The following is a 19,610-nucleotide window of genomic DNA, read 5'->3' on the forward strand; positions in this document are numbered from 1 at the left end:
GGGTCCCTGTGGTGCCAGGACGGGTGCCCCCTGAGGCTGCCGCAGTGAGAGGAGAAACCCTTGTACGGGCACAGGCCTGGCCGTCGTGTGTGGCCACCTGCCACGCACCACGTGGAACACCACACACGTGTTCCACCCTGCGTCTGCGGGGTCGAAAGCCACCCCCCGTGAGGGTGGCGCCCAGTCATCCTGTCCTTCCAGAATCCTCCAGAACTGCCACGACGACGCGGCCAAGTTCGTCCATCTGCTCATGAGCCCCGGCTGCAACTACCTGGTGCAGGAGGACTTTGTCCCCTTCTTGCAGGTGAGAGCCCGCGTCTACACCACAGGCCTTATCCCTCATGGGAGGGCCGGCGTCTACACCACACGCCTCATCCCTCACGGGAGGGTCCGCGTCTACACCGCACACCTCATGGGAGGGCCCGCGTCTACACCACATGCCTCATCACTCACGGGAGGGCCCGCGTCTACACCGCATGCCTCATGGGAGGGCCGGCGTCTACACCACACGCCTCATCCCTCACGGGAGGGCCGGCGTCTACACCACACACCTCATGGGAGGGCCCGCGTCTACACCGCATGCCTCATGGGAGGGCCCGCATCTACACCACACGCCTCATCCCTCACGGGAGGGTCCGCGTCTACACCACATGCCTCATCCCTCACGGGAGGGCCGGCGTCTACACCGCACACCTCACGGGAGGGCCCGCGTCTACACCACATGCCTCATCACTCACGGGAGGGCCGGCGTCTACACCACATGCCTCATCCCTCATGGGAACGTCCGCGTCTACACCACACACCTCATCGCTCACGGGAGGGCCCACGTCTACACCACATGCCTCATCCCTCACGGGAGGGCCGGCGTCTACACTGCACACCTCACGGGAGGGCCGGCGTCTACACCACACACCTCACCGCTCACGGGAGGGCCGGCGTCTACACCACACACCTCATCGCTCACGGGAGGGCTGGCGTCTACACCACATGCCTCATCCCTCACGGGAGGGCCGGCGTCTACACCGCACACCTCACGGGAGGGCCGGTGTCTACACCACATGCCTCATCCCTCACGGGAGGGCCGGCGTCTACACCACATGCCTCATCCCTCACGGGAGGGCCAGCGTCTACACCACATGCCTTATCCCTCACGGGAGGGCCCGCGTCTACACGGCACGCCTCACGGGAGGGCCCGCATCTACACCACATGCCTCATCCCTCACGGGAGGGCCGGCGTCTACACCACATGCCTCATCCCTCACGGGAGGGCCGGCGTCTACACCGCACGCCTCATCCCTCATGGGAACGTCCGCGTCTACACCACACACCTCATCGCTCACGGGAGGGCCGGCGTCTACACCACATGCCTCATCCCTCACGGGAGGGCCCGCGTCTACACCGCACGCCTCACGGGAGGGCCGGCGTCTACACCATATGCCTCATCACTCACGGGAGGGCCCGCGTCTACACCATATGCCTTATCCCTCACGGGAGGGCCCGCATCTACACCACACACCTCATGGGAGGGCCCGCGTCTACACCGCACACCTCATCGCTCACGGGAGGGTCCGCGTCTGCAGCGTCCACACTGCACACCTCACGGGAGGGCCGGTGTCTACACCACGCGCCTCCTGTCTTCCCACCCGCAGGACGTGGTGAACACGCACCCGGGGCTGTCGTTCCTGAAGGAGGCGTCCGAGTTCCACTCGCGCTACATCACCACGGTGGGTCCCCAGCGGAGGGGCCGTCGGTTCCAGCGCGGGGCGCGGGTGTTTCTGCAGCGGCCGCCGCGGGGCTTCTGCGGACGGGGCGGGTGGGGCCCGGGGGTCCTGAGCTTCCGGAGGAGGCGGCCGCGCTCTGGGAGAGTCTCCACCCGCCCGGTAGCCCGGTGTTGGGGGGACTCTGGTTTTCCGGGGTGGCCGCGCCCCCTTCCCACCTGTCCTGGGCCCGTGTAGCTCCGGGGCGTCCCGGCCAGACCCTCCCCGCTTTCCGCGGCCTGGGGCGGCGCCTCCCGCAGGGCCCTTCCCGCTGCCCCCGCCTGTGCCCTGGCGGGCCCCGTGCGGCTGAGACCAAGGGCGCGCCCCTCTCCCGGCTCCCGGTCTCCGTGCGGGGCGAGGCTCCTGGGGGTCTGCACACCCACCGCACTGACGGCGCCCCCGCAGGTCATCCAGCGGATCTTCTACGCCGTGAACCGGTCCTGGTCCGGCAGGATCACCTGCGCCGAGCTGCGGAAGAGCTCCTTCCTGCAGGTGCGGAGCGGCCCCCTGCCCCCTGCCCCCTGCCCCCTGCCCCCTGCCCCCTGCCCCCTGCCTTGTCCCTACCCCTCCTACCTCCACTCCCTTCCCTTCCCCCTCCCTCCTCCCCCCTCCCTCCTCCCCCCTCCCTCCTCCCCCTCCCTCCTCCCCCCTCCCTCCTCCCCTCCCTCCCCCTCTCCCACCCCCACCCCCACCCCCACCTCCACCGCGCTCCCAGCCCACCCCCAGGCCTGTGAGCACTGGAACCCCGCCGCCTGCGGTTGGGGGTCCACGGTTGATCTAGGAGGCGGGTGGGGCCGTACTGGGCACCACCCTGAGGGGGAGCCGAGCCCTGACTCCCCCAGAGCTGCCCCCCACCCCCACACCCGTTTAGGGAGCCGCCCCCATGCTGGAGCTCCCCCCACCGCAGAGTTGCCCCCACTCGGAGCGCCCCCTTGCCCCAGCTGCCCAGTCCCCCCCACCCACGGAGCCGCCCCGACCCTCCCAGCCTTCCCTGCCCCGCCCGCAGCCAGGCGGACTTGGGGCGTCCCCGCAGAGGCCCCGCGCTCAGGCCGCCTGGGTCCCTTGGCAGAATGTGGCGCTGCTGGAGGAGGAGGAGGACATCAACCAGCTGACCGAATTCTTCTCGTACGAGCATTTCTACGTCATCTACTGCAAGTTCTGGGAGCTGGACACGGACCACGACCTGCTCATCGACGCGGACGACCTGGCGCGGCACAATGACCACGGTGCGCGGGGGCACAGGGGCGGGCGGGCCGCGCGGACACCGAGCACACCCTTCTCTCAGGGCCTGCGGGTCTGCAGCTGCCTCTCCTCCCGCACTCCCCGCTCTGTGTCTGCAGCTGCCTCTCCTCCCGCACTCCCCGCTCTGTGTCTGCAGCTGCCTCTCCTTCCCCACTCGCTGCCCGGTATCTGGGTCCCCGCGTACGCCTCTGCCCGAGGCCTCTGCCTGCCGGCGTCTACAGGGTCAGTGTGGGCCGCTGGTCCTGAAGCTCCTGGCCCGAGGGCCAGCAGCGCTGTGGGGCTTCCTTGTTAACACCCGAGCAAGGGCGGGCAGACCACACGCCTTCCCTCAGGAGCTCCAGGTTGCAGCCCCCAAGGCCTGGAGCAGTTTCCATCCAATCCCGGACTAGGTGGCGTCCCAGGCTTAGCGGTCGTTCAAATATTTCCGCGGGAGCCGGTGCCGCCCAGGTGTCCTCAAAGCAGCCACCGCCTCCCGGCCCCTCTAAGAGTCATCCACACTTGCAGGAACTCAAAGCGGCCTGTGGCCTGTAGGGCTTGAGTTTTCTAAAGGATTCTTTTAAGTGTGCTTTTTACCCCAAAAAACCATATGACCAAGACTGTTACCGAATTGCGGTGGCATCTGTTGTGTGTGGTCGACTCATATACGCCTGGTTCCCTGAACGTGAGCGGCACCCGTCTGCGTCTCCCGGGGCTGGTCCTGGGTCGCGTGGCCGCAGTAGATCCCTGCGTCGGACGCGCACCTGAGCAGACGTAGCATTCCCTGGATTTGTCCTGCGCTCAGTTCAGGGAGCCACCTGCGCCCTGGGCCCCTAACTAGCCACGAGGAGAGCACAGCTCCACAGCGCCGGCCCGTGTGGCCTGAGCCAGCACCTGCACAGCTGGGAATCGGCCCAGAACCAGGCGCTCACTGTCCCTGTGAACCCCCGGCCCGGCCCGGCCCCAGCTTTCCGCGTTCCTCTGGAGCCCACTCTCGGTCCCAGGGCAGGATGCCGTGTGCGGCCGGGCTGCGCTGTTTCTCACGCACTGCGGCCTGAAGCGGGGGGCGGCACCTTGGCTCGTGCGTCCCAGGGACACCGGTGACCGCAGGGATGGCCGCCCAGGCTGCGGGACCTTCTTGTGGCGGCCCGAGCTGACGGCGACGGTGCTTTCACTCCTGCCTCTCATTGGTGAGGTCTCCCTCCCGCCTCCCGTTGCTGAGGTCTCCCTCCCTCCTCCCGTTGCTGAGGTCTCCCTCCCTCCTCCCGTTGCTGAGCTCTCACTCCCGCCTCCGGTTGCTGAGCTCTCACTCCCGCCTCCCGTTGCTGAGGTCTCACTCCCGCCTCCCGTTGCTGAGGTCTCACTCCCGCCTCCCGTTGCTGAGGTCTCACTCCCGCCTCCCGTTGCTGAGGTCTCCCTCTCGCCTCTCCTTGGTGAGGTCTCCCTCCCGCCTCCCGTTGCTGAGGTCTCCCTCTCGCCTCTCCTTGGTGAGGTTTCCCTCCCGCCTCCCGTTGCTGAGGTCTCCCTCCCTCCTCCCGTTGCTGAGGTCTCACTCCCGCCTCTCCTTGGTGAGGTCTCCCTCCCGCCTCCCGTTGCTGAGCTCTCACTCCCGCCTCCGGTTGCTGAGCTCTCACTCCCGCCTCCGGTTGCTGAGCTCTCACTCCCGCCTCCCGTTGCTGAGGTCTCCCTCCCGCCTCCCGTTGCTGAGGTCTCACTCCCGCCTCTCCTTGGTGAGGTCTCCCTCCCGCCTCCCGTTGCTGAGGTCTCCCTCCCGCCTCCCGTTGCTGAGGTCTCACTCCCGCCTCTCGTTGCTGAGGTCTCACTCCCGCCTCCCGTTGCTGAGGTCTCACTCCCGCCTCCCGTTGCTGAGGTCTCACTCCCGCCTCCCGTTGGTGAGGTCTCACTCCCGCCTCCCGTTGCTGAGGTCTCACTCCCGCCTCTCCTTGGTGAGGTCTCCCTCCCGCCTCCCGTTGCTGAGGTCTCCCTCCCGCCTCCCGTTGCTGAGGTCTCCCTCCCGCCTCCCGTTGCTGAGGTCTCACTCCCGCCTCCCGTTGCTGAGGTCTCACTCCCGCCTCCCGTTGGTGAGGTCTCACTCCCGCCTCCCGTTGCTGAGGTCTCACTCCCGCCTCTCGTTGCTGAGGTCTCACTCCCGCCTCTCCTTGGTGAGGTCTCCCTCCCGCCTCCCGTTGCTGAGGTCTCCCTCCCGCCTCTCGTTGCTGAGGTCTCACTCCCGCCTCCCGTTGGTGAGGTCTCACTCCCGCCCCGTTGGTGAGGTTTCAGTCCCGCCCCGTTGGTGAGGTTTCACTCCCGCCCCGTTGGTGAGGTCTCACTCCCGCCTCCCGTTGGTGAGGTCTCCCTCCCGCCTCCCGTTGCTGAGGTCTCACTCCCGCCTCTCCTTGGTGAGGTCTCACTCCCGCCTCTCCTTGGTGAGGTCTCACTCCCGCCTCTCCTTGGTGAGGTCTCCCTCCCGCCTCCCGTTGGTGAGGTCTCACTCCCGCCTCCCGTTGGTGAGGTCTCACTCCCGCCTCCCGTTGCTGAGGTCTCACTCCCGCCTCTCCTTGGTGAGGTCTCCCTCCCGCCTCCCGTTGCTGAGGTCTCCCTCCCGCCTCCCGTTGCTGAGGTCTCCCTCCCGCCTCCCGTTGCTGAGGTCTCCCTCCCGCCTCCCGTTGCTGAGGTCTCACTCCCTCCTCCCGTTGCTGAGGTCTCCCTCTCGCCTCCCGTTGCTGAGGTCTCCCTCCCGCCTCCCGTTGCTGAGGTCTCACTCCCGCCTCTCGTTGCTGAGGTCTCACTCCCGCCTCTCCTTGGTGAGGTCTCCCTCCCGCCTCCCGTTGCTGAGGTCTCACTCCCGCCTCTCGTTGCTGAGGTCTCACTCCCGCCTCCCGTTGCTGAGGTCTCCCTCCCGCCTCCCGTTGCTGAGGTCTCACTCCCGCCTCTCGTTGCTGAGGTCTCACTCCCGCCTCTCCTTGGTGAGGTCTCCCTCCCGCCTCCCGTTGCTGAGGTCTCACTCCCGCCTCTCCTTGGTGAGGTCTCACTCCCGCCTCTCCTTGGTGAGGTCTCACTCCCGCCTCCCGTTGCTGAGGTCTCACTCCCGCCTCCCGTTGCTGAGGTCTCCCTCCCGCCTCTCGTTGCTGAGGTCTCCCTCCCGCCTCTCCTTGGTGAGGTCTCCCTCCCGCCTCCCGTTGCTGAGGTCTCACTCCCGCCTCTCGTTGCTGAGGTCTCACTCCCGCCTCCCGTTGCTGAGGTCTCACTCCCGCCTCCCGTTGCTGAGGTCTCACTCCCGCCTCTCCTTGGTGAGGTCTCCCTCCCGCCTCCCGTTGCTGAGGTCTCACTCCCGCCTCTCGTTGCTGAGGTCTCACTCCCGCCTCCCGTTGCTGAGGTCTCACTCCCGCCTCCCGTTGCTGAGGTCTCACTCCCGCCTCCCGTTGGTGAGGTCTCACTCCCGCCTCCCGTTGCTGAGGTCTCACTCCCGCCTCTCCTTGGTGAGGTCTCCCTCCCGCCTCCCGTTGCTGAGGTCTCCCTCCCGCCTCCCGTTGCTGAGGTCTCCCTCCCGCCTCCCGTTGCTGAGGTCTCCCTCCCGCCTCCCGTTGCTGAGGTCTCACTCCCGCCTCCCGTTGCTGAGGTCTCACTCCCGCCTCTCCTTGGTGAGGTCTCCCTCCCGCCTCCCGTTGCTGAGGTCTCACTCCCGCCTCCCGTTGCTGAGGTCTCACTCCCGCCTCCCGTTGCTGAGGTCTCACTCCCGCCTCCCGTTGGTGAGGTCTCACTCCCGCCTCCCGTTGCTGAGGTCTCACTCCCGCCTCTCGTTGCTGAGGTCTCACTCCCGCCTCTCCTTGGTGAGGTCTCCCTCCCGCCTCCCGTTGCTGAGGTCTCCCTCCCGCCTCTCGTTGCTGAGGTCTCACTCCCGCCTCCCGTTGGTGAGGTCTCACTCCCGCCCCGTTGGTGAGGTCTCACTCCCGCCCCGTTGGTGAGGTCTCACTCCCGCCTCCCGTTGGTGAGGTCTCCCTCCCGCCTCCCGTTGCTGAGGTCTCACTCCCGCCTCTCCTTGGTGAGGTCTCACTCCCGCCTCTCCTTGGTGAGGTCTCACTCCCGCCTCTCCTTGGTGAGGTCTCCCTCCCGCCTCCCGTTGGTGAGGTCTCACTCCCGCCTCCCGTTGGTGAGGTCTCACTCCCGCCTCCCGTTGCTGAGGTCTCACTCCCGCCTCTCGTTGCTGAGGTCTCACTCCCGCCCCGTTGGTGAGGTTTCAGTCCCGCCCCGTTGGTGAGGTTTCACTCCCGCCCCGTTGGTGAGGTCTCACTCCCGCCTCCCGTTGGTGAGGTCTCCCTCCCGCCTCCCGTTGCTGAGGTCTCCCTCCCGCCTCCCGTTGCTGAGGTCTCACTCCCGCCTCCCGTTGCTGAGGTCTCACTCCCGCCTCTCCTTGGTGAGGTCTCCCTCCCGCCTCCCGTTGCTGAGGTCTCCCTCCCGCCTCCCGTTGCTGAGGTCTCCCTCCCGCCTCTCCTTGGTGAGGTCTCCCTCCCGCCTCCCGTTGCTGAGGTCTCACTCCCGCCTCTCGTTGCTGAGGTCTCACTCCCGCCTCCCGTTGCTGAGGTCTCACTCCCGCCTCCCGTTGCTGAGGTCTCACTCCCGCCTCTCGTTGCTGAGGTCTCACTCCCGCCTCCCGTTGCTGAGGTCTCACTCCCGCCTCCCGTTGCTGAGGTCTCACTCCCGCCTCCCGTTGGTGAGGTCTCACTCCCGCCTCCCGTTGCTGAGGTCTCACTCCCGCCTCTCCTTGGTGAGGTCTCCCTCCCGCCTCCCGTTGCTGAGGTCTCCCTCCCGCCTCCCGTTGCTGAGGTCTCCCTCCCGCCTCCCGTTGCTGAGGTCTCCCTCCCGCCTCCCGTTGCTGAGGTCTCACTCCCGCCTCCCGTTGCTGAGGTCTCACTCCCGCCTCTCCTTGGTGAGGTCTCCCTCCCGCCTCCCGTTGCTGAGGTCTCACTCCCGCCTCCCGTTGCTGAGGTCTCACTCCCGCCTCCCGTTGCTGAGGTCTCACTCCCGCCTCCCGTTGGTGAGGTCTCACTCCCGCCTCCCGTTGCTGAGGTCTCACTCCCGCCTCTCGTTGCTGAGGTCTCACTCCCGCCTCTCCTTGGTGAGGTCTCCCTCCCGCCTCCCGTTGCTGAGGTCTCCCTCCCGCCTCTCGTTGTTGAGGTCTCACTCCCGCCTCCCGTTGGTGAGGTCTCACTCCCGCCCCGTTAGTGAGGTTTCAGTCCCGCCCCGTTGGTGAGGTCTCACTCCCGCCCCGTTGGTGAGGTCTCACTCCCGCCCCGTTGGTGAGGTCTCACTCCCGCCTCCCGTTGGTGAGGTCTCCCTCCCGCCTCCCGTTGCTGAGGTCTCACTCCCGCCTCTCCTTGGTGAGGTCTCACTCCCGCCTCTCCTTGGTGAGGTCTCACTCCCGCCTCTCCTTGGTGAGGTCTCCCTCCCGCCTCCCGTTGGTGAGGTCTCACTCCCGCCTCCCGTTGGTGAGGTCTCACTCCCGCCTCCCGTTGCTGAGGTCTCACTCCCGCCTCTCGTTGCTGAGGTCTCACTCCCGCCCCGTTGGTGAGGTTTCAGTCCCGCCCCGTTGGTGAGGTCTCACTCCCGCCCCGTTGGTGAGGTCTCACTCCCGCCCCGTTGGTGAGGTCTCACTCCCGCCTCCCGTTGCTGAGGTCTCCCTCCCGCCTCCCGTTGCTGAGGTCTCCCTCCCGCCTCTCCTTGGTGAGGTCTCCCTCCCGCCTCCCGTTGCTGAGGTCTCACTCCCGCCTCTCGTTGCTGAGGTCTCACTCCCGCCTCCCGTTGCTGAGGTCTCACTCCCGCCTCCCGTTGCTGAGGTCTCACTCCCGCCTCTCCTTGGTGAGGTCTCCCTCCCGCCTCCCGTTGCTGAGGTCTCACTCCCGCCTCTCGTTGCTGAGGTCTCACTCCCGCCTCCCGTTGCTGAGGTCTCACTCCCGCCTCCCGTTGCTGAGGTCTCACTCCCGCCTCCCGTTGGTGAGGTCTCACTCCCGCCTCCCGTTGCTGAGGTCTCACTCCCGCCTCTCCTTGGTGAGGTCTCCCTCCCGCCTCCCGTTGCTGAGGTCTCCCTCCCGCCTCCCGTTGCTGAGGTCTCCCTCCCGCCTCCCGTTGCTGAGGTCTCACTCCCGCCTCTCGTTGCTGAGGTCTCACTCCCGCCTCTCCTTGGTGAGGTCTCCCTCCCGCCTCCCGTTGCTGAGGTCTCACTCCCGCCTCTCGTTGCTGAGGTCTCACTCCCGCCTCCCGTTGATGAGGTCTCACTCCCGCCCCGTTGGTGAGGTTCCACTCCCACCTCCTGTTGGTGAGGTCTCCCTCCCGCCCCGTTGGTGAGGTTTCAGTCCCGCCCCGTTGGTGAGGTTTCACTCCCGCCCCGTTGCTGAGGTCTCACTCCCGCCTCTCGTTGCTGAGGTCTCACTCCCGCCTCCCGTTGGTGAGGTCTCACTCCCGCCCCGTTGGTGAGGTTCCACTCCCACCTCCTGTTGGTGAGGTCTCCCTCCCGCCCCGTTGGTGAGGTTTCAGTCCCGCCCCGTTGGTGAGGTTTCACTCCCGCCCCGTTGGTGAGGTCTCCCTCCCGCCTCCCGTTGCTGAGGTCTCACTCCCGCCTCTCCTTGGTGAGGTCTCACTCCCGCCTCTCCTTGGTGAGGTCTCACTCCCGCCTCTCCTTGGTGAGGTCTCCCTCCCGCCTCCCGTTGGTGAGGTCTCACTCCCGCCTCCCGTTGGTGAGGTCTCACTCCCGCCTCCCGTTGCTGAGGTCTCACTCCCGCCTCTCCTTGGTGAGGTCTCCCTCCCGCCTCCCGTTGCTGAGATCTCCCTCCCGCCTCCCGTTGCTGAGGTCTCCCTCCCGCCTCTCCTTGGTGAGGTCTCCCTCCCGCCTCCCGTTGCTGAGGTCTCACTCCCGCCTCTCCTTGGTGAGGTCTCACTCCCGCCTCTCCTTGGTGAGGTCTCACTCCCGCCTCTCCTTGGTGAGGTCTCCCTCCCGCCTCCCGTTGGTGAGGTCTCACTCCCGCCTCCCGTTGGTGAGGTCTCACTCCCGCCTCCCGTTGCTGAGGTCTCACTCCCGCCTCTCCTTGGTGAGGTCTCCCTCCCGCCTCCCGTTGCTGAGGTCTCCCTCCCGCCTCCCGTTGCTGAGGTCTCCCTCCCGCCTCTCCTTGGTGAGGTCTCCCTCCCGCCTCCCGTTGCTGAGGTCTCACTCCCGCCTCTCGTTGCTGAGGTCTCACTCCCGCCTCCCGTTGCTGAGGTCTCACTCCCGCCTCCCGTTGCTGAGGTCTCACTCCCGCCTCTCCTTGGTGAGGTCTCCCTCCCGCCTCCCGTTGCTGAGGTCTCACTCCCGCCTCTCGTTGCTGAGGTCTCACTCCCGCCTCCCGTTGCTGAGGTCTCACTCCCGCCTCCCGTTGCTGAGGTCTCACTCCCGCCTCCCGTTGGTGAGGTCTCACTCCCGCCTCCCGTTGCTGAGGTCTCACTCCCGCCTCTCCTTGGTGAGGTCTCCCTCCCGCCTCCCGTTGCTGAGGTCTCCCTCCCGCCTCCCGTTGCTGAGGTCTCCCTCCCGCCTCCCGTTGCTGAGGTCTCACTCCCGCCTCTCGTTGCTGAGGTCTCACTCCCGCCTCTCCTTGGTGAGGTCTCCCTCCCGCCTCCCGTTGCTGAGGTCTCACTCCCGCCTCTCGTTGCTGAGGTCTCACTCCCGCCTCCCGTTGATGAGGTCTCACTCCCGCCCCGTTGGTGAGGTTCCACTCCCACCTCCTGTTGGTGAGGTCTCCCTCCCGCCCCGTTGGTGAGGTTTCAGTCCCGCCCCGTTGGTGAGGTTTCACTCCCGCCCCGTTGCTGAGGTCTCACTCCCGCCTCTCGTTGCTGAGGTCTCACTCCCGCCTCCCGTTGGTGAGGTCTCACTCCCGCCCCGTTTGTGAGGTTCCACTCCCACCTCCTGTTGGTGAGGTCTCCCTCCCGCCCCGTTGGTGAGGTTTCAGTCCCGCCCCGTTGGTGAGGTTTCACTCCCGCCCCGTTGGTGAGGTCTCCCTCCCGCCTCCCGTTGCTGAGGTCTCACTCCCGCCTCTCCTTGGTGAGGTCTCACTCCCGCCTCTCCTTGGTGAGGTCTCACTCCCGCCTCTCCTTGGTGAGGTCTCCCTCCCGCCTCCCGTTGGTGAGGTCTCACTCCCGCCTCCCGTTGGTGAGGTCTCACTCCCGCCTCCCGTTGCTGAGGTCTCACTCCCGCCTCTCCTTGGTGAGGTCTCCCTCCCGCCTCTCCTTGGTGAGGTCTCCCTCCCGCCTCCCGTTGCTGAGGTCTCCCTCCCGCCTCCCGTTGCTGAGGTCTCCCTCCCGCCTCCCGTTGCTGAGGTCTCCCTCCCGCCTCCCGTTGCTGAGGTCTCCCTCCCGCCTCCCGTTGGTGAGGTCTCCCTCCCTCCTCCCGTTGCTGAGGTCTCCCTCCCTCCTCCCGTTGCTGAGCTCTCACTCCCGCCTCCGGTTGCTGAGCTCTCACTCCCGCCTCCCGTTGCTGAGGTCTCCCTCCCGCCTCCCGTTGCTGAGGTCTCACTCCCGCCTCCCGTTGCTGAGGTCTCACTCCCGCCTCCCGTTGCTGAGGTCTCCCTCTCGCCTCTCCTTGGTGAGGTCTCCCTCCCGCCTCCCGTTGCTGAGGTCTCCCTCTCGCCTCTCCTTGGTGAGGTCTCCCTCCCGCCTCCCGTTGCTGAGGTCTCCCTCCCTCCTCCCGTTGCTGAGGTCTCACTCCCGCCTCTCCTTGGTGAGGTCTCCCTCCCGCCTCCCGTTGCTGAGGTCTCCCTCTCGCCTCTCCTTGGTGAGGTCTCCCTCCCGCCTCCCGTTGGCGAGGTCTCACTCCCGCCTCCCGTTGCTGAGGTCTCACTCCCGCCTCTCCTTGGTGAGGTCTCCCTCCCGCCCCGTTGCTGAGGTCTCACTCCCGCCTCCCGTTGCTGAGGTCTCACTCCCGCCTCCCCTTGGTGAGGTCTCCCTCCCGCCTCCCGTTGCTGAGGTCTCACTCCCGCCTCTCCTTGGTGAGGTCTCCCTCCCGCCTCCCGTTGCTGAGGTCTCACTCCCGCCTCCCGTTGCTGAGGTCTCACTCCCGCCTCCCGTTGGCGAGGTCTCACTCCCGCCTCTCCTTGGTGAGGTCTCACTCCCGCCTCTCCTTGGTGAGGTCTCACTCCCGCCTCCCGTTGCTGAGGTCTCCCTCCCGCCTCCCGTTGGCGAGGTCTCACTCCCGCCTCTCCTTGGTGAGGTCTCACTCCCGCCTCTCCTTGGTGAGGTCTCACTCCCGCCTCCCGTTGCTGAGGTCTCACTCCCGCCTCTCCTTGGTGAGGTCTCCCTCCCGCCTCCCGTTGCTGAGGTCTCACTCCCGCCTCCCGTTGCTGAGGTCTCACTCCCGCCTCCGGTTGCTGAGCTCTCACTCCCGCCTCCCGTTGCTGAGGTCTCCCTCCCGCCTCCCGTTGCTGAGGTCTCACTCCCGCCTCCCGTTGCTGAGGTCTCACTCCCGCCTCCCGTTGCTGAGGTCTCCCTCTCGCCTCTCCTTGGTGAGGTCTCCCTCCCGCCTCCCGTTGCTGAGGTCTCCCTCTCGCCTCTCCTTGGTGAGGTCTCCCTCCCGCCTCCCGTTGCTGAGGTCTCCCTCCCTCCTCCCGTTGCTGAGGTCTCACTCCCGCCTCTCCTTGGTGAGGTCTCCCTCCCTCCTCCCGTTGCTGAGGTCTCCCTCCCTCCTCCCGTTGCTGAGCTCTCCCTCCCGCCTCCCGTTGCCGAGGTCTCACTCCCGCCTCCCGTTGCCGAGGTCTCACTCCCGCCTCCCGTTGCTGAGGTCTCACTCCCGCCTCCCGTTGCTGAGCTCTCACTCCCGCCTCCCGTTGCTGAGGTCTCACTCCCGCCTCCCGTTGCTGAGGTCTCCCTCCCGCCTCCCGTTGGCGAGGTCTCACTCCCGCCTCCCGTTGCTGAGGTCTCACTCCCGCCTCCCGTTGCTGAGGTCTCCCTCCCGCCTCCCGTTGGCGAGGTCTCACTCCCGCCTCCCGTTGCTGAGGTCTCACTCCCGCCTCTCCTTGGTGAGGTCTCCCTCCCGCCCCGTTGCTGAGGTCTCACTCCCGCCTCCCGTTGCTGAGGTCTCACTCCCGCCTCCCCTTGGTGAGGTCTCCCTCCCGCCTCCCGTTGGCGAGGTCTCACTCCCGCCTCCCGTTGCTGAGGTCTCACTCCCGCCTCCCGTTGCTGAGGTCTCACTCCCGCCTCTCCTTGGTGAGGTCTCCCTCCCGCCTCCCGTTGCTGAGGTCTCCCTCCCGCCTCCCGTTGCTGAGGTCTCCCTCCCGCCTCTCGTTGCTGAGGTCTCACTCCCGCCTCCCGTTGCTGAGGTCTCACTCCCGCCTCCCGTTGCTGAGGTCTCCCTCCCGCCTCCCGTTGGCGAGGTCTCACTCCCGCCTCCCGTTGCTGAGGTCTCACTCCCGCCTCTCCTTGGTGAGGTCTCACTCCCGCCTCTCCTTGGTGAGGTCTCACTCCCGCCTCCCGTTGGTGAGGTCTCACTCCCGCCTCCCCTTGGTGAGGTCTCCCTCCCGCCTCCCGTTGGCGAGGTCTCACTCCCGCCTCCCGTTGCTGAGGTCTCACTCCCGCCTCCCGTTGCTGAGGTCTCACTCCCGCCTCTCCTTGGTGAGGTCTCCCTCCCGCCTCCCGTTGCTGAGGTCTCACTCCCGCCTCCCGTTGCTGAGGTCTCACTCCCGCCTCCCGTTGCTGAGGTCTCACTCCCGCCTCCCGTTGCTGAGGTCTCCCTCCCGCCTCCCGTTGGCGAGGTCTCACTCCCGCCTCCCGTTGCTGAGGTCTCACTCCCGCCTCTCCTTGGTGAGGTCTCACTCCCGCCTCTCCTTGGTGAGGTCTCACTCCCGCCTCCCGTTGGTGAGGTCTCACTCCCGCCTCCCGTTGGTGAGGTCTCACTCCCGCCTCCCGTTGCTGAGGTCTCACTCCCGCCTCCCGTTGCTGAGGTCTCCCTCCCGCCTCCCGTTGCTGAGGTCTCACTCCCGCCTCCCGTTGCTGAGGTCTCCCTCTCGCCTCCCGTTGCTGAGGTCTCCCTCCCGCCTCCCGTTGCTGAGGTCTCACTCCCGCCTCTCGTTGCTGAGGTCTCACTCCCGCCTCTCCTTGGTGAGGTCTCCCTCCCGCCTCCCGTTGCTGAGGTCTCACTCCCGCCTCTCGTTGCTGAGGTCTCACTCCCGCCTCCCGTTGCTGAGGTCTCCCTCCCGCCTCCCGTTGCTGAGGTCTCACTCCCGCCTCTCGTTGCTGAGGTCTCACTCCCGCCTCCCGTTGCTGAGGTCTCACTCCCGCCTCCCGTTGCTGAGGTCTCACTCCCGCCTCTCCTTGGTGAGGTCTCCCTCCCGCCTCCCGTTGCTGAGGTCTCCCTCCCGCCTCCCGTTGCTGAGGTCTCACTCCCGCCTCCCGTTGCTGAGGTCTCACTCCCGCCTCCCGTTGCTGAGGTCTCACTCCCGCCTCCCGTTGCTGAGGTCTCCCTCCCGCCTCCCGTTGCTGAGGTCTCACTCCCGCCTCCCGTTGCTGAGGTCTCACTCCCGCCTCCCGTTGCTGAGGTCTCACTCCCGCCTCCCGTTGCTGAGGTCTCACTCCCGCCTCCCGTTGCTGAGGTCTCACTCCCGCCTCCCGTTGCTGAGGTCTCACTCCCGCCTCTCCTTGGTGAGGTCTCCCTCCCGCCTCCCGTTGCTGAGGTCTCCCTCCCGCCTCTCGTTGCTGAGGTCTCACTCCCGCCTCCCGTTGGTGAGGTCTCACTCCCGCCCCGTTGGTGAGGTTTCAGTCCCACCCCGTTGGTGAGGTCTCACTCCCGCCCCGTTGGTGAGGTCTCACTCCCGCCTCCCGTTGGTGAGGTCTCCCTCCCGCCTCCCGTTGCTGAGGTCTCACTCCCGCCTCTCCTTGGTGAGGTCTCACTCCCGCCTCTCCTTGGTGAGGTCTCACTCCCGCCTCTCCTTGGTGAGGTCTCACTCCCGCCTCTCCTTGGTGAGGTCTCCCTCCCGCCTCCCGTTGGTGAGGTCTCACTCCCGCCTCCCGTTGGTGAGGTCTCACTCCCGCCTCTCGTTGCTGAGGTCTCACTCCCGCCCCGTTGGTGAGGTTTCACTCCCGCCCCGTTGGTGAGGTTTCACTCCCGCCTCCCGTTGGTGAGGTCTCCCTCCCGCCTCCCGTTGCTGAGGTCTCCCTCCCGCCTCCCGTTGCTGAGGTCTCACTCCCGCCTCCCGTTGCTGAGGTCTCACTCCCGCCTCTCCTTGGTGAGGTCTCCCTCCCGCCTCCCGTTGCTGAGGTCTCCCTCCCGCCTCCCGTTGCTGAGGTCTCCCTCCCGCCTCTCCTTGGTGAGGTCTCCCTCCCGCCTCCCGTTGCTGAGGTCTCACTCCCGCCTCTCGTTGCTGAGGTCTCACTCCCGCCTCCCGTTGCTGAGGTCTCACTCCCGCCTCCCGTTGCTGAGGTCTCACTCCCGCCTCTCCTTGGTGAGGTCTCCCTCCCGCCTCCCGTTGCTGAGGTCTCACTCCCGCCTCCCGTTGCTGAGGTCTCACTCCCGCCTCCCGTTGCTGAGGTCTCACTCCCGCCTCCCGTTGGTGAGGTCTCCCTCCCGCCTCCCGTTGGTGAGGTCTCACTCCCGCCTCCCGTTGCTGAGGTCTCACTCCCGCCTCTCCTTGGTGAGGTCTCCCTCCCGCCTCCCGTTGCTGAGGTCTCCCTCCCGCCTCCCGTTGCTGAGGTCTCCCTCCCGCCTCTCCTTGGTGAGGTCTCCCTCCCGCCTCCCGTTGCTGAGGTCTCACTCCCGCCTCTCCTTGGTGAGGTCTCCCTCCCGCCTCTCGTTGCTGAGGTCTCACTCCCGCCTCCCGTTGCTGAGGTCTCACTCCCGCCTCCCGTTGCTGAGGTCTCACTCCCGCCTCTCCTTGGTGAGGTCTCCCTCCCGCCTCCCGTTGCTGAGGTCTCCCTCCCGCCTCCCGTTGCTGAGGTCTCACTCCCGCCTCCCGTTGCTGAGGTCTCACTCCCGCCTCCCGTTGCTGAGGTCTCACTCCCGCCTCCCGTTGCTGAGGTCTCACTCCCGCCTCCCGTTGGTGAGGTCTCACTCCCGCCTCCCGTTGCTGAGGTCTCACTCCCGCCTCTCCTTGGTGAGGTCTCCCTCCCGCCTCCCGTTGCTGAGGTCTCCCTCCCGCCTCCCGTTGCTGAGGTCTCCCTCCCGCCTCCCGTTGCTGAGGTCTCACTCCCGCCTCCCGTTGCTGAGGTCTCACTCCCGCCTCCCGTTGGTGAGGTCTCACTCCCGCCTCCCGTTGCTGAGGTCTCACTCCCGCCTCTCGTTGCTGAGGTCTCACTCCCGCCTCTCCTTGGTGAGGTCTCCCTCCCGCCTCCCGTTGCTGAGGTCTCCCTCCCGCCTCCCGTTGCTGAGGTCTCACTCCCGCCTCCCGTTGGTGAGGTCTCACTCCCGCCCCGTTGGTGAGGTTTCAGTCCCGCCCCGTTGGTGAGGTTTCACTCCCGCCCCGTTGGTGAGGTCTCACTCCCGCCTCCCGTTGGTGAGGTCTCCCTCCCGCCTCCCGTTGCTGAGGTCTCACTCCCGCCTCTCCTTGGTGAGGTCTCACTCCCGCCTCTCCTTGGTGAGGTCTCACTCCCGCCTCTCCTTGGTGAGGTCTCCCTCCCGCCTCCCGTTGGTGAGGTCTCACTCCCGCCTCCCGTTGGTGAGGTCTCACTCCCGCCTCCCGTTGCTGAGGTCTCACTCCCGCCTCTCCTTGGTGAGGTCTCCCTCCCGCCTCCCGTTGCTGAGGTCTCCCTCCCGCCTCCCGTTGCTGAGGTCTCACTCCCGCCTCCCGTTGCTGAGGTCTCACTCCCGCCTCCCGTTGGTGAGGTCTCCCTCCCGCCTCCCGTTGCTGAGGTCTCACTCCCGCCTCTCCTTGGTGAGGTCTCACTCCCGCCTCTCCTTGGTGTGGTCTCACTCCCGCCTCTCCTTGGTGAGGTCTCCCTCCCGCCTCCCGTTGGTGAGGTCTGACTCCCGCCTCCCGTTGGTGAGGTCTCACTCCCGCCTCCCGTTGGTGAGGTCTCACTCCCGCCTCCCGTTGCTGAGGTCTCACTCCCGCCTCTCCTTGGTGAGGTCTCCCTCCCGCCTCCCGTTGCTGAGGTCTCCCTCCCGCCTCCCGTTGCTGAGGTCTCCCTCCCGCCTCCCGTTGCTGAGGTCTCACTCCCGCCTCCCGTTGCTGAGGTCTCACTCCCGCCTCCCGTTGCTGAGGTCTCACTCCCGCCTCCCGTTGGTGAGGTCTCACTCCCGCCTCCCGTTGCTGAGGTCTCACTCCCGCCTCTCCTTGGTGAGGTCTCCCTCCCGCCTCCCGTTGCTGAGGTCTCCCTCCCGCCTCCCGTTGCTGAGGTCTCCCTCCCGCCTCCCGTTGCTGAGGTCTCACTCCCGCCTCCCGTTGCTGAGGTCTCACTCCCGCCTCCCGTTGGTGAGGTCTCACTCCCGCCTCCCGTTGCTGAGGTCTCACTCCCGCCTCTCGTTGCTGAGGTCTCACTCCCGCCTCTCCTTGGTGAGGTCTCCCTCCCGCCTCCCGTTGCTGATGTCTCCCTCCCGCCTCTCGTTGCTGAGGTCTCACTCCCGCCTCCCGTTGGTGAGGTCTCACTCCCGCCCCGTTGGTGAGGTTTCAGTCCCGCCCCGTTGGTGAGGTTTCACTCCCGCCTCTCCTTGGTGAGGTCTCACTCCCGCCTCTCCTTGGTGAGGTCTCACTCCCGCCTCTCCTTGGTGAGGTCTCCCTCCCGCCTCCCGTTGGTGAGGTCTCACTCCCGCCTCCCGTTGGTGAGGTCTCACTCCCGCCTCCCGTTGCTGAGGTCTCACTCCCGCCTCTCCTTGGTGAGGTCTCCCTCCCGCCTCCCGTTGCTGAGGTCTCCCTCCCGCCTCCCGTTGCTGAGGTCTCACTCCCGCCTCCCGTTGCTGAGGTCTCACTCCCGCCTCCCGTTGCTGAGGTCTCACTCCCGCCTCTCCTTGGTGAGGTCTCACTCCCGCCTCTCCTTGGTGTGGTCTCACTCCCGCCTCTCCTTGGTGAGGTCTCCCTCCCGCCTCCCGTTGGTGAGGTCTCACTCCCGCCTCCCGTTGGTGAGGTCTCACTCCCGCCTCCCGTTGCTGAGGTCTCACTCCCGCCTCTCCTTGGTGAGGTCTCCCTCCCGCCTCCCGTTGCTGAGGTCTCCCTCCCGCCTCCCGTTGCTGAGGTCTCCCTCCCGCCTCCCGTTGCTGAGGTCTCACTCCCGCCTCCCGTTGCTGAGGTCTCCCTCTCGCCTCCCGTTGCTGAGGTCTCCCTCCCGCCTCCCGTTGCTGAGGTCTCACTCCCGCCTCTCGTTGCTGAGGTCTCACTCCCGCCTCTCCTTGGTGAGGTCTCCCTCCCGCCTCCCGTTGCTGAGGTCTCACTCCCGCCTCTCGTTGCTGAGGTCTCACTCCCGCCTCCCGTTGCTGAGGTCTCCGTCCCGCCTCCCGTTGCTGAGGTCTCACTCCCGCCTCTCCTTGGTGAGGTCTCACTCCCGCCTCTCCTTGGTGAGGTCTCACTCCCGCCTCCCGTTGCTGAGGTCTCACTCCCGCCTCCCGTTGCTGAGGTCTCCCTCCCGCCTCCCGTTGGTGAGGTCTCACTCCCGCCTCCCGTTGCTGAGGTCTCACTCCCGCCTCTCCTTGGTGAGGTCTCCCTCCCGCCTCCCGTTGCTGAGGTCTCACTCCCGCCTCCCGTTGCTGAGGTCTCCCTCCCGCCTCCCGTTGCTGAGGTCTCACTCCCGCCTCTCCTTGGTGAGGTCTCACTCCCGCCTCCCGTTGCTGAGGTCTCACTCCCGCCTCTCGTTGCTGAGGTCTCCCTCCCGCCTCCCGTTGCTGAGGTCTCACTCCCGCCTCCCGTTGCTGAGGTCTCACTCCCGCCTCCCGTTGCTGAGGTCTCACTCCCGCCTCTCCTTGGTGAGGTCTCACTCCCGCCTCCCGTTGCTGAGGTCTCACTCCCGCCTCTCGTTGCTGAGGTCTCCCTCCCGCCTCCCGTTGCTGAGGTCTCACTCCCGCCTCCCGTTGCTGAGGTCTCACTCCCGCCTCTCCTTGGTGAGGTCTCCCTCCCGCCTCCCGTTGCTGAGGTCTCCCTCCCGCCTCCCGTTGCTGAGGTCTCCCTCCCGCCTCTCCTTGGTGAGGTCTCCCTCCCGCCTCCCGTTGCTGAGGTCTCACTCCCGCCTCTCGTTGCTGAGGTCTCACTCCCGCCTCCCGTTGCTGAGGTCTCACTCCCGCCTCCCGTTGCTGATGTCTCACTCCCGCCTCTCCTTGGTGAGGTCTCCCTCCCGCCTCCCGTTGCTGAGGTCTCACTCCCGCCTCTCGTTGCTGAGGTCTCACTCCCGCCTCCCGTTGCTGAGGTCTCACTCCCGCCTCCCGTTGCTGAGGTCTCACTCCCGCCTCCCGTTGGTGAGGTCTCACTCCCGCCTCCCGTTGCTGAGGTCTCACTCCCGCCTCTCCTTGGTGAGGTCTCCCTCCCGCCTCCCGTTGCTGAGGTCTCCCTCCCGCCTCCCGTTGCTGAGGTCTCCCTCCCGCCTCCCGTTGCTGAGGTCTCCCTCCCGCCTCCCGTTGCTGAGGTCTCACTCCCGCCTCTCGTTGCTGAGGTCTCACTCCCGCCTCTCCTTGGTGAGGTCTCCCTCCCGCCTCCCGTTGCTGAGGTC

The 19,610-nt window shown here is 67.0% G+C and overlaps 1 protein-coding gene across 4 annotated transcripts in view; it reads left to right on the top strand.

The window, feature by feature from the left end:
* LOC112207609 (serine/threonine-protein phosphatase 2A regulatory subunit B'' subunit beta) overlaps nucleotides 1–19,610 on the top strand; it is an 80,800-nt gene that overhangs the window by 43,071 nt on the left and 18,119 nt on the right. For all 4 annotated transcript variants that reach the window (XM_063805035.1, XM_054677308.2, XM_063805036.1 and 1 more), the window contains exons 4-7: nucleotides 202–304; nucleotides 1,650–1,724; nucleotides 2,163–2,249; nucleotides 2,827–2,983. In XM_063805035.1, coding sequence (XP_063661105.1) covers nucleotides 202–304; nucleotides 1,650–1,724; nucleotides 2,163–2,249; nucleotides 2,827–2,983 — 422 coding nt within the window. The remainder of the gene's footprint in view (nucleotides 1–201; nucleotides 305–1,649; nucleotides 1,725–2,162; nucleotides 2,250–2,826; nucleotides 2,984–19,610) is intronic.

The sequence above is a fragment of the Pan troglodytes genome, chromosome Y (genome assembly GCF_028858775.2).
Source record: "Pan troglodytes isolate AG18354 chromosome Y, NHGRI_mPanTro3-v2.0_pri, whole genome shotgun sequence".
In the NCBI taxonomy this organism is placed as follows: Eukaryota; Metazoa; Chordata; class Mammalia; order Primates; family Hominidae; genus Pan; species Pan troglodytes.